General features: G+C 24.8%; 1 protein-coding gene across 1 annotated transcript in view; it reads right to left on the bottom strand.

The window, feature by feature from the left end:
* The window catches only part of LOC111621839 (negative elongation factor C/D-like), a 39,673-nt gene extending 27,411 nt beyond the window's left edge, over positions 1-12,262 (bottom strand). Inside the window, exons 1-9 of the mRNA XM_023364102.1 lie at positions 12,185-12,262; positions 11,739-11,830; positions 11,157-11,266; positions 8,035-8,144; positions 4,773-4,880; positions 3,440-3,592; positions 1,291-1,421; positions 657-777; positions 509-575 (exon numbers count right to left, since the gene is read on the bottom strand). Of these exons, the coding sequence (XP_023219870.1) occupies positions 509-575; positions 657-777; positions 1,291-1,421; positions 3,440-3,592; positions 4,773-4,880; positions 8,035-8,144; positions 11,157-11,266; positions 11,739-11,830; positions 12,185-12,262 (970 nt within the window). The remainder of the gene's footprint in view (positions 1-508; positions 576-656; positions 778-1,290; positions 1,422-3,439; positions 3,593-4,772; positions 4,881-8,034; positions 8,145-11,156; positions 11,267-11,738; positions 11,831-12,184) is intronic.
* Between the last annotated feature and the right edge of the window lie 558 nt (positions 12,263-12,820).

Raw genomic sequence — 12,820 nt, 5'->3', positions numbered from 1 at the left:
TATTTTATTCTCTTTTTAATTTTCATTAAAAATATAAGAAAATTTTTATTAGTTTAGAAATGTAATCCATTGTAATTTAATAATATATCAACTTTAAATTTAAAAACAGAATTTAATAAACTGTTATTGTCATATGGCTTTCTCATTTCCCAACAATTCAATATTAAATTATTCTATTAAAAATATCTTTTATGAATTTTATATAAAATAATATTTGTAATTGTAAAGCATCATTTCAAATAAAATTTTAATCATTTAAAAATATGCCAAGTTTTTTTCGTTAGTGTAATCAGATTTGTTCATATTACTTCAAAACAATATTCTCAATATATATATAAGTATACAATGATGAAGTTTTGGTAAAGAAAAGTGCAAGTTATTTTAAAATATTTTCAATATTTTTATGTTTATGCTATTAATATTAAAAATATTTGCAACTGTATTTAAAAAGTATAAATATGAATATATTTTAACACAATTAAATGAACTATTTAAATTATAAACCTACCTAGAAATTGTGGCACTCGTAATAATTCAACAGGTGGAGGTTCTGGAGATTGATACATCTTGGATAACTAATAACAAAAATGTTAATTTAATGTTCTAAAAATAATTTATAGTTAATTTTAAATAAGGTAGTGTCTTTTAATACTAACCACAGTTATATCGGCTGGATTTAATGCATTTTTTGCTAACATTGCTGAAAGTGCTTGACAAGCTCTGGGAAAAGCAGCTGCTCCATTGAGAGCCATTGTAATTGGAGTTGCATCATGCCCTCTGTATTAAAAAAAGGAGGTAAGAAACTTACAATATTCTGCTACTACTAATTTTTTTGGCACTTCAGGTCTTTATTAATTTAAAAAATAGAGTCATTTTTAAAGAATATCAATGTTAGATAAATTATTACAACAAAAACCAGTATTTAAAGTTATAATTTATATATATTTAAAGAATAATTGGGCTGCAATTTGAAAAATTGTANTATCTGAATATATATATTTATTTATTTATTATACTGTTACTTTTGATATCAAAACAAATAACTGTGCAAACATTTTTGTGTTTTGAAAAAACTTACAGTTCATTCCATAATAATTTCTACACATTTGCTATTTTAGCATTTAAACATAAACACACTTAAGATTTTGTAAAAATTGTAAAATTATAATATTTCTTTAAAGTTAATTTGTAAGAATGCTTATAATTACTGTTTTGATATTCTGAGATTTTTTATTAAAATTACAGTGAAAATCCTATAAAGATCTTTACTGAAATCACTAAATAACTTACACTTGTTGAGCATATTTACTGATTTCCTGTGAAAGACGTTTGATATTAAAACCCCCACGAGGTTCTTGTGCTAAAAGATGCAATAAAGTTTGACTGTACAGATATGTATGTTCACCATGACAGACCATTTTCTGAAATAAAATATGTGATACAAAAACTATTTATAGACTTTTTATAGCATTTACAGACTTTTATATTTTAGTTTATAATCCTATATTTAATTTTCAATTAGTTACAGAAAAAATTCAGTTATTAATATTATTTTTTTAATTTCAAAACTAAAAAAATGTAATTTTAGATTTTCTAGTTTAAAATTCATTGGTATAATATAAAATATTAAAAATTATTAATTCACAACAAGATTTATCTATAACACAAAAACACTTAATTTTCAATAATATTAAACATAACTGAATATTATAAATACCTATTTTATATGGAATTCTAGGAAATCTTATATATACTTAATACAGGTATATATAAAACAAGTTAATGTATTATTTTAATTTAACTAAACATTTAAATAATTTTTATCACTACTTTTTTATTTAATTTTCCAAACTATTTAATAATAATATATTGTCAAAAGTTTGTTAAACAGTAAATTAGTTTGCAAAAGCAGTTTAAAACATTTGAAAAATATAATAAATAAAATGAATAATTTTCAAAGTATTCTTAATCATGTCATCATGTTAAAATGTAATGTCTCATGTTCTTCTTTAAACATTTCTTTTCTAAAAACTTTTTGTTGTACTTCTATCTTAATTAATGTTCTGCATTTCTATCTTTAAAACGCTCTGTACATCCAAAGCAATCAGTGTTTTTCATATCTATAATACTGCACAAACAGTATAAATACAATAAAACTAAAAAAAAAAATAAAATCATCATGATGATGCATCCATTTAATAATGTGCAGAGTTATATTTTGAATGTTATAAATTAAACAATATTTGATGATAATTTTTTAACATTAAAAAACAATAAAAATATGTATGATTAAATGCAACAACATTGTCAAAAAATATTTAAATGATTAATTTTATATAAATTAACCATTCCAAATTGTATTGATCTTATGCTAAACTTGTTTCAGTTTGACTGATTTTTTTCAGCTTTTTTTCTTCTAGTTTTTCTATAAAGAAATACTGAAAAAGATTGCTAGTATAATAAAACTAGAAAAACAAGAAACTAATAAATATAAATCCTCAATATTCTCAAACAAATAATGATTACTTCCAATCGAAAATTATCAATTTTTATATAGCAACTGAGCTTCATAATATACAGAGTGATTCAATCAAGACTAAACACTTATTATGTGAAATATCTCCATATAAAATGAATGAGCATGGAACAAACAATGGTTTATTATTTTATGATGAAGCAGTCATCCAAGGTATGTTATACAAGAGCAGTATTTTTTCAACTTCCGATGGTCCATAAAACAAAGGTAACTGTAAATAACAAAATGAATTTATTATCAAAAATTAGTTACAAACATGATTACTTTTCAACATGGAGGTGGAAAGTCACTTGGCACTAAATCAGGGCTATATGCTGAGTGCTTAAATAAAAAGTTCAAAGCTGGGTGGAAGTCTGAAAAGTGTAATCTTCACACATCTTTATTGTGTACTTCCACCTCTTTCCTGAACTGAAAAAATGGCTAGGAGGGCAGAGGTTCGAGACTAATGATGATCTTCAAAACAACGTTAAGGCCCATCTTGAGCCACCGGCGGCAACATTCTATGAAAAGGGGATTGCAAAGCTTGTCCACAGATATGACAAATGTGTCAATCTTCATGGTGATTATGTCAAAAAGTAACCATGTTTGTACCTAACTTTTGGTAATAAATTCATTTTGTTATTTACACCTGTCTTTATTTTATGGACCATCAGAGATTAAAAAAAAACCACCCTCATACATTAAATGTTATTACTCAAGTGTGACTGTAACAATACTGAAATGACTATTGAACATTTGTTTGTTCAATAGTCATTTCAGGTTTACGGTCATTTCGGTTACCCTGTATTTTCAAATCTTAATCTGCCTACTGTTATTAACTTCCTATTATTCCTTATAATAATATCTTTAAAATTTTATTTATTTGTTATGAAAAAAATTCCAATATTTTACTAAATTTCATACAGTAAACTCTGAAAGATTTTTATCCATTTCTTCTTCTCCACCTTCTAGAAAATTTGATATAGATGTTTTTAATATACGAGAAAACACTTCTAGCTGTTGTGAGGCTGTAGATATACTTGTTATTTCACCTTGAAATCCAGCATCTGATATTAACTAGAAAAATACAAAAATGTTAACATTAAATATTTCTTAAGTAAGAAAATCTAAATTATGTGTGTATTTTGTGTATAATATAATTAATAATAAACTTTAGCCACTTTCCATATTTAAAATTTTTAATAATTTATAACAACAATAATAGTTATAAAAAGGTAATATGATTCAGTTAATAGTTATTAAATTGATCATTTAAATAAAATAAAATACAAAAAATTGACCATTTTTTTCATCTTATAACTAAGAATATGCTAAAATATCATAATTTCTATTTACACAAAATAGCTAACTGACAATCAATCAAACATTGTAAAAAAATAACAAAATATATTATGAATATTTTAAAATACAAGTAATTATTTTTAATACAGTTAAATATTTAAATACAATTAAATATTTTTTAAATGTTTTGCTACTGGAATTCTTGCTATAAAACAATTTTAAGTAATAAAGATAATTACTGAAAAATTAAGATAATAAATGTCAGCATGTGATAGTTGAAAATACAGTTTTAATCTATGTTTCCAACCCCTCCCCAAATTTTTTCCCACACTTTCTATATTATAAAATTTGTCTTTTAGATGTTTTACTAGATAATACCAATGTCTATTATAACATATTAACTTGTTCTAATCACTAAATTATGATTAATTTTTCAATTCAGTTATAAACATATACAGCTAAAAGTTTTAGAATATGTTTAATTTAAGTCTAACTTGGTACATTTACTTTAGTATTTATCAAGGTGAATTTAAAAAATAAATTCATTTCAACAAAATTTTATTAATAATTATGACTAAAATTTTTCTGTTTTTTGAAATATCTAAACTTACAATTTAATTTTCATCTTTTTAAAAAAATAAAATAAATCAATCTTTATGTTTTCCTTTGCTGTACTATATAGAAAAATGTTTTAAAAAACTTTATATCATATTAAATTAAATGATAAACAAAATCCAATGATTAATGTTAGGAAATTAAAATTGTTTGAATCTTCAAAAGATAAATTCTATCTTATAATTTATCTTATTATGATACCTAATTATTCTCTACTAAAATTTGACAAATTCATTCTAAGAATGCAAAATTCGAAATTACCATCATATTTTATAAAAATCACAAATACTGTTCATTTACTAAATCTTATAATTATCAACATGATAAGCTTAAAACTTACTTTGATTGTAAAATTTAGCATGAGGCATTCTGGATAATCTTCTGCCAATCTATATATCAGGGATCGCCAAGTTGGATGTTCAATCATTTCTGTTAACCAAGCTGGTGTCTATATTAAAATAAGTTAAAAACCATTAATTGATACTAGTAAATACATTTATTGATATATAATTATAGTAAATATATAAAAATGAGCTACATTATGTTTTATATACAATATATAAGGTTGGTTTTGTTCATTTTTTTTTTATTATACTTGGAATAGTAATTTGTATCTTAATAATGAGTGTAACACTCATTATTAAGATACAAATACATACCAGTAATAAGAAAATAAAAATACACCTACTGTATATTAATTGTTTTACATATTTCATTTTCAGTTAAGAATGGCTAAATAAGTATGGTATCTACTTATTGTAGTTTATGGTATTTATTAATTTTACATTGTTTCTCTAAGTTTTCAGAAATACTCAAATAGTAGATGCAGCTACTATTTGAGAGGGGGTTATTATTTCAAGCATTAAGGGCAAGTTGTGATTATTACTTGAAGGTAGTTATTATTTGAATAAAATGAATATTTTGTTTTGCTTTGTTGATGTTCTATGTTTCTCATCTGAAGTTATCATTAAGAATATTCACAAATTACAACAAATTTGTTTTTAAGGACTGTAAATTGAACTAGTTTTCTTACATACCATTATTATGGATTCCAAAATGTCTCTTTTTCTAAGATTTATTAGTGTTCCTATTTGATTTTTTAAAGAAAACAAAAAAGGATTAACTAACAGATATAACCTTACAGCTAATGAAAACAAATAGTTGTAGAAACAGCATTAAACAAACTCAAGTAAATTCTGCAAAATAAAACTAGAGATGCGAATAATGATAGAAATCTTTGTAGAAAAAGGAATTTTTAAGTAAAAAATCAACTTTAAAGAAAAAGGTACTTGGGTTGTGCAAATAGTTTAAGAAGATTCTACTTAATGAGGTCCACCAGTTGCTGAGTGGATAAAACCACTGAATGCTGGTAGTTGGTTGGTAGGTTAGCCATATGATATTTTCTGGATTATCATCATTTGTCTAACACCTAAATAGGGGCCATTTTCCCTTAAAAAGTCATCTTGAGAGGCACACCACTCATTGGAAGATCATCTGTGTGTTGCATTGCCTTATTCCCTCAACCAACCCTCCTCTCTACTTAATGATCATTAAAGAGAACATTATGATGTATAGTTGCAATATATACAATACACTGAAACAGAATACAACTGAAGATTGTTGCACTACTTGCTCAGAATTTTGCATGAGAAATAATATTAACACAAGAAAAAAAATAGTTCTTGTTTATTGAAGATATTTTACAATTAAATTTTCTTTTATTTGAAGATATTAATGAAAGAAAATGTTATATTACAATCAGATTGTTGTTCTCTGAAAACTGCACTTGTCATAGTCTACTACTCAAACCTTTAAAATGCAGTACAATTTTAATTTTCAAATGTTTTTAGTTGTCTTAAACAATCATCTTCAGAAAAAAGAAATTTCAATTTAAAAAGAACAAAAGCTCAAATGTCCTCTGAAACAAGTTGATTTCAAAATGAACTTGTTCCAGAGGTTTTAGTATTTTGAATAAAAAGAAAAACCCTCCACATAAACATATTTAAACCTAAATAAAAGATTATACCAGTTAATCTTTGAATAAAAAATTTTAATAAAAAGTTAATTTTTATTTAGTTATTATTAAATTATTAGAAAATCACTATTAAAAAGATATAGAAAGATTTATTTATATCTAATATAATATTTTTAAATTATTAATATACTTTCTATTTCCTCATAGAATGATAGTTTTAGAAGTACTTAAATTATTATTATTATCATTATATTTTTTCGTTTTTGAAATGTCTTAATAGTTTAATTAAGAATTTAATTAATAAAGAGGCTTCTTGCTTCTGCTTACACATATATAAAATATTACAAGATGAATTCTGTATAAGTTACTATAAGAATTGTGTATATAAACGATGATTATAATTTGAAAAAATTGAACAATGTTTATTGAAACTGAGCAGTAGCAAAATAAAATCAACTATGAAATGTATATCACTTTGTAAAAATATTAAAAATAAAATTATAATCTGTGATTAAATATTCATGTAAAAGATCCAAAAATATTGTCTTAAATAAATCAATATCTTTATTAAATGATAATTAAAATGATTTGCTTTACAATTTTTAAAACTTATGACTATTGCAATGAATGTCATCCAAGAAATAAAAAGATAAATGTTTTTTGGTAACATGAAATAACTGTGAATTTAAAATTCATTATTCAAAATAACAAATCCAGTTTATATCAGTTAATTAAAATAGATTAACTTAAATTAACATGAATTACCATTCAAATTAGAGGTTGAGTGCTAATCTCTATCAATTAAAGCAAATTAAACATCATACTAAATCTGTATTAATTAATCTTAGCAAATTTCATTTTTGTGCAGTATTGTAATATGGATGGTATTTTATTATTAGTGAAACATTTTGATTTTATGCAAATTTTAAAAAGAAGAAATTAAATTTTCTTCTTTTTAAAAAATGGAATTTTAAGATGGAACAAAAAGTTTTTAGAAATTTTATGTTCACATTATACAGATTTATTAATATGCACTACATTTAAATATGTTTAGGGTTAATGTTCAATCTGATAATGAGGTGGGAAATACCTTAAAAAAATGTAATTAGAATAAACTGAATTTTGACTCAAACAGAATGATATTTTTTTTTCAAGATTTCTTTATTCAATTCTGTCAGATTCATATGAAACTGAATAAAGGAAGAAAATGAATTAATTAAACAAATTTCTCAACATTCAAAAACATTGTCATTTTGAAAACATTAATCTAAATTGCTTTCATTTTTGTATTGTATAACAAGTTAAGGATGAAAAGACAAATTCAATTCTACAGAATCAATAACTTCAAATTGCAAATAAAATTTAGATTTTCTTTATTCTGTCTAATTTCAATAGTAAAATTATATATATTATACTGAGATACATTTGAATTTTTTTTGTATTATAATTTTTAAATATTTACATAATAATAATAAAACTTAAACTGACATTTGTCACAATTCTTTAAAATTGTATATCTGTAGAACTAAATTGTAACCTTAAAAAAGCTACTGGAATTATGGAAACTTCATCATTTTAAGGAACTTTATAACTTATAAAATAGAAAATAAAAATTTATTATACTTACTTCACCCTCATCTGTAAATATAGAGTCAGCTTTTTTTGGATCAAAGTGTTTAATGATCATCTGTTTTAAATGATCTTCAACTAATGCTTGTACTTCAGATATTTTCATGCCTAAATATTGAAATATTAAAATGATTATATCATTAAAAATTAAACATATTTTTAATTTCAATAAATATATATATTTTTAATAAAACAAATAATACAGTTGTATAGTATTTTAAAAATTAATTTCACATATAAAACTTATTTTTCACTACATTAAAATTACAATATTTTATTTTCAATTAATTGGTTAAAATAACAACTGTCACTTGTTAAAAATTAGTAATTAAAGTAATATAATATATTATTTGAATTTTTAAATTTAATATCCTAAAATTTATTTTAAATACACATCAGAATAGTTAAATCTCTTATAAGTAATTATATATTATATATTATTCATTAAAAATTTCCTTAATCAAATTACAAAACTAATAAATTTATTTTAATGACCAGTTTGTCTCAAACAAAAAGTCAATACAGTAAATATGGAAGTTATTCCTAATAAATATATTGAAATAAATAAATGAAAATATTTAGATAACTGATTTTCATTTGCATTTTCTAAATTTTGTTTTAAAATTTGCATTTTTTAAATATTCATTTTATTTAGCATTATTTAAAAGATATTTCAAAATTTACTCTAATTATATATATATATATATTTTTAATTAATTTGATTTCAAATCTATTGTATGGAAAAAATTTGAGTAATAAAATAATATACAAAATTATACATTAAATTTAATATAAAATATGCTTCTGTTATAATTTCATCATAGAATTTTAAACATACCAGCCATAATTAACCATTCTGCTAATAAATTAGCTGTCTGAGCAATAGCATGATAATTTTCTGATAGTAGATCTACCACTTGTTCAGGATTTCCACCAGCTTGAAAATATCTATTAAATAAAAAAATTATTAAAACATCTTAACAAAAGATGTTTTGATATAATTATAATAACTTTCTAATATCACTTTGACAGCAAAATAACTTACAAAACTGAACTAATTAATATGACAATGTAATTATCTATACAATTGATTGTGAATGCAAATTAAACATTTTAACCTTTCAACAGTAGAATAGTCAGGTATGGTACCCCTTAGTGGTGGAGAATAAATGTGCAAAATTTTTAGAGTATTTTTCCACGTGTTTTTTCTCATTACTGTTTTAGAAAAAGATTTTGTAAACAGTTATGTCTAGTAAAGAAAAGTCTTTTTTTATTGTTACATAATTCATTTTTTATGTGAATTTTTTTTTGCGATAGTCTTAGGCTAGTTTTTGGCAATACCCCCAAAAGAATTTGACTTATATATTCATCCTTCACCATTGCCACACGATCGCCCTTGATGAATATATTTGTCGCTCACTGCTGAGTGGTAATTTTTCTGAAACAACATATAAATGAATCTGAATATATGTCTGATCTTAACAATCTAAACATCATGAACATATAACATATCTAAATAAACATATAAACATCCAAGAAAGATTTTATTAATCTAACGTTTTCGAACCCCTATAACGGTTCTTCTTCAGGCTTTTTTCGAATCTCTGATGGAAAATGCAGCTCGTAAAAACTTCTAAATAAGAAATATTTTATTAATATAGTTTACATATAGTAATTCAAACACAAATTATTATCGTATTTATTTTCAGGCACTTGGCAATCTTTATCATCAAGTTTTTATTTAGTTGATACGTGTTGATATTACACGTATCAACTAGTTTACATAATTAGAAAGAAATATTTTGTTGCTATTGATTGTTCAATTTACCATGATAAATCTGTATTTCAAATTCTGTCGTGAAACAAGAGTGAGCATCATTCATAGTCCTAGGAAATCAATGTAACAAGTATTGTAAATATGCATTTCAAAACCAACCATTAATTTAATGTAGTAATGATTCAATTGTTAAACCAATCATTTAGTTGGTTTTGAAATGCCATTTTTATAAGAGGTATGTTGTATTGATTTGTACAGGTACTTAATGTTTGTACTTAAAACCATACAAATATGCAATGCTGTAAAAGTTACTGATGCAGATAAGGTGGCTATTCAGAAATTTTGCATATGTTATATTGAATTAAGGAAGACAAGACTGATGACACAGAAGAACACCTACATTTTCAGCATGATTTTCAGCATTTTCAAAGAATTTGACACCTCTTGATTTTTTCTTCTGGGATTTCATTAAAGGTCTACTGTTTATGCCACTTGCCTCCAAATCTCACCAAGTTCAAAACTTAAATCACTGTGCAGTTACTGAAGTGACAACAGGTATGTTTACTTTGAGTTTGGCAAGGAACTGAATTCAGGTGAGATGTCTGCCATATCACTAATGGTACTCACACTGAACCAAAATGTCTACTTGAAGTAAAACTTGGTGTTTTGCTATAAATTAATGCCTCAACCAGTTTTGTAAATCTAATTAATATTCTGTTTGCTTCAAAGTTGTAAAGTCATTTTTGAATCACCCTGTAGATAGTCATTCAATTTAATTGTAATTTTTTTAAAGCAATCAAATCTATTTTTTAGAAAATATTCTGTATTACTGAAGAAACAAAATAATTTCATAAATGAAAAATTTTTGATAGAATGCAGTTACGAAATTAAGCAATTATTTTCCTTTTACAGTTTGAAGATAAATAAATTTAAGCAGTAAATTAGAATTTAATATTTATTATTCTGGATTTAACCCTTAATGATACTGAATTTTCAATCATTTGTTTAAATAATCTAAATATATAAAATTACTTGACCTGATTGAGTGATTGACTGATTGCTTCGTCATCGCCCAGAGCAAACCACTGAACCTAAAGAGGTGAAATTTTGTACACAGTTAGGGGGAAAACACACACTAAGAAGGGATTTTTCGAAATTCCCCCGCAGGGGAGAGGGAAAGGATTAAGGCTTAACCTGAAGAACAGCTTCTACTGTAATATTTTAGATGCAATTTTTTGTTTTTAACTACATTTAGTTTTCATTGAGTACTTAGGTGTGATAAATTGATAACATTTCAGACATTGTTATAAATATTTTTATATATTTTGATTNTTTAAACATACCAGCCATAATTAACCATTCTGCTAATAAATTAGCTGTCTGAGCAATAGCATGATAATTTTCTGATAGTAGATCTACCACTTGTTCAGGATTTCCACCAGCTTGAAAATATCTATTAAATAAAAAAATTATTAAAACATCTTAACAAAAGATGTTTTGATATAATTATAATAACTTTCTAATATCACTTTGACAGCAAAATAACTTACAAAACTGAACTAATTAATATGACAATGTAATTATCTATACAATTGATTGTGAATGCAAATTAAACATTTTAACCTTTCAACAGTAGAATAGTCAGGTATGGTACCCCTTAGTGGTGGAGAATAAATGTGCAAAATTTTTAGAGTATTTTTCCACGTGTTTTTTCTCATTACTGTTTTAGAAAAAGATTTTGTAAACAGTTATGTCTAGTAAAGAAAAGTCTTTTTTTATTGTTACATAATTCATTTTTTATGTGAATTTTTTTTTGCGATAGTCTTAGGCTAGTTTTTGGCAATACCCCCAAAAGAATTTGACTTATATATTCATCCTTCACCATTGCCACACGATCGCCCTTGATGAATATATTTGTCGCTCACTGCTGAGTGGTAATTTTTCTGAAACAACATATAAATGAATCTGAATATATGTCTGATCTTAACAATCTAAACATCATGAACATATAACATATCTAAATAAACATATAAACATCCAAGAAAGATTTTATTATCATTTTAACATCGTTAAATCATTAAAAAAAATACTCTTTCAATTTGAAACAAAGTTTGTAATCAGATTCTTCCTAATATGAATGATCATATGCAACATTCGAATGTCAGTACAAGCATTGAGGCGAAAACAAAGCATTTTTATGGAATCCTGACAATTCTGAATTTAATGTAAATTAAAATATGACAAATAAAGTTCTTAAACATTGCGATAACATGCAAGATTCCTAAGTACAGAAGTTATGTACTGTACACAAGTTAACAGCACCGGTAACACTCATATTTAATTAATGTTTATAATTATTATTTACTATTACCTCTGCTTCGTGTTCAACGAGACCGTCGCCATCTTCATCCCATCCCCGTTCGTCTTCGTAATCTATATCGTCATCCATTTTGCTTCCACTAAACTCTCTCAAAGATTACTGTAATAAATATCCATGACAGAACTCAAGCCCGGGAAATAATCATCACTTTTTTTTACTACATGCGCCAAGTTATAAGCGTTCGCAGCGCTATTGTGGCTGAAATCGAAATTAACGAATTAAATATATTTGTAAGTATAAAATTAATTTATGAATTTATTAAAGTTAGTAATGATTTTTATTGATTTATTTTATGAGTTGAAATAATAATATTAAAGTATTAATTTATAATTGGAAAAATTTTTCATATTTCACTCTTATTTTTAACTCTTTCCGGCCAGATGGCCGAGAGGTCAAGGTCGCAGACTACCGCTCTGGGACCCGAGATCGGATCCGGACGGGTCGAAAAAACTCCAAGAATTTTTCGGGGGTGGTCCGTCCGGATATGTCGGGCCCCGTTCATCATCACCCGGCCGCTCGTTTGTGGGCCTGGCCGAACCCATAATGGGCTTGTTAAAAGAGATCCTCTTAGTGTCCATAGGGCGGAAAGAGTAAAATAAAAACGCTTTCCTTCCTCTGAGGGCCTAC

Source organism: Centruroides sculpturatus, unplaced genomic scaffold (genome assembly GCF_000671375.1).
Source record: "Centruroides sculpturatus isolate CEXI.00-Female unplaced genomic scaffold, Cexi_2.0 scaffold327, whole genome shotgun sequence".
NCBI lineage: Eukaryota > Metazoa > Arthropoda > Arachnida > Scorpiones > Buthidae > Centruroides > Centruroides sculpturatus.
Note: the sequence above shows the minus strand (reverse complement) of the source record. Positions and strands in the feature narration are given on the sequence as shown.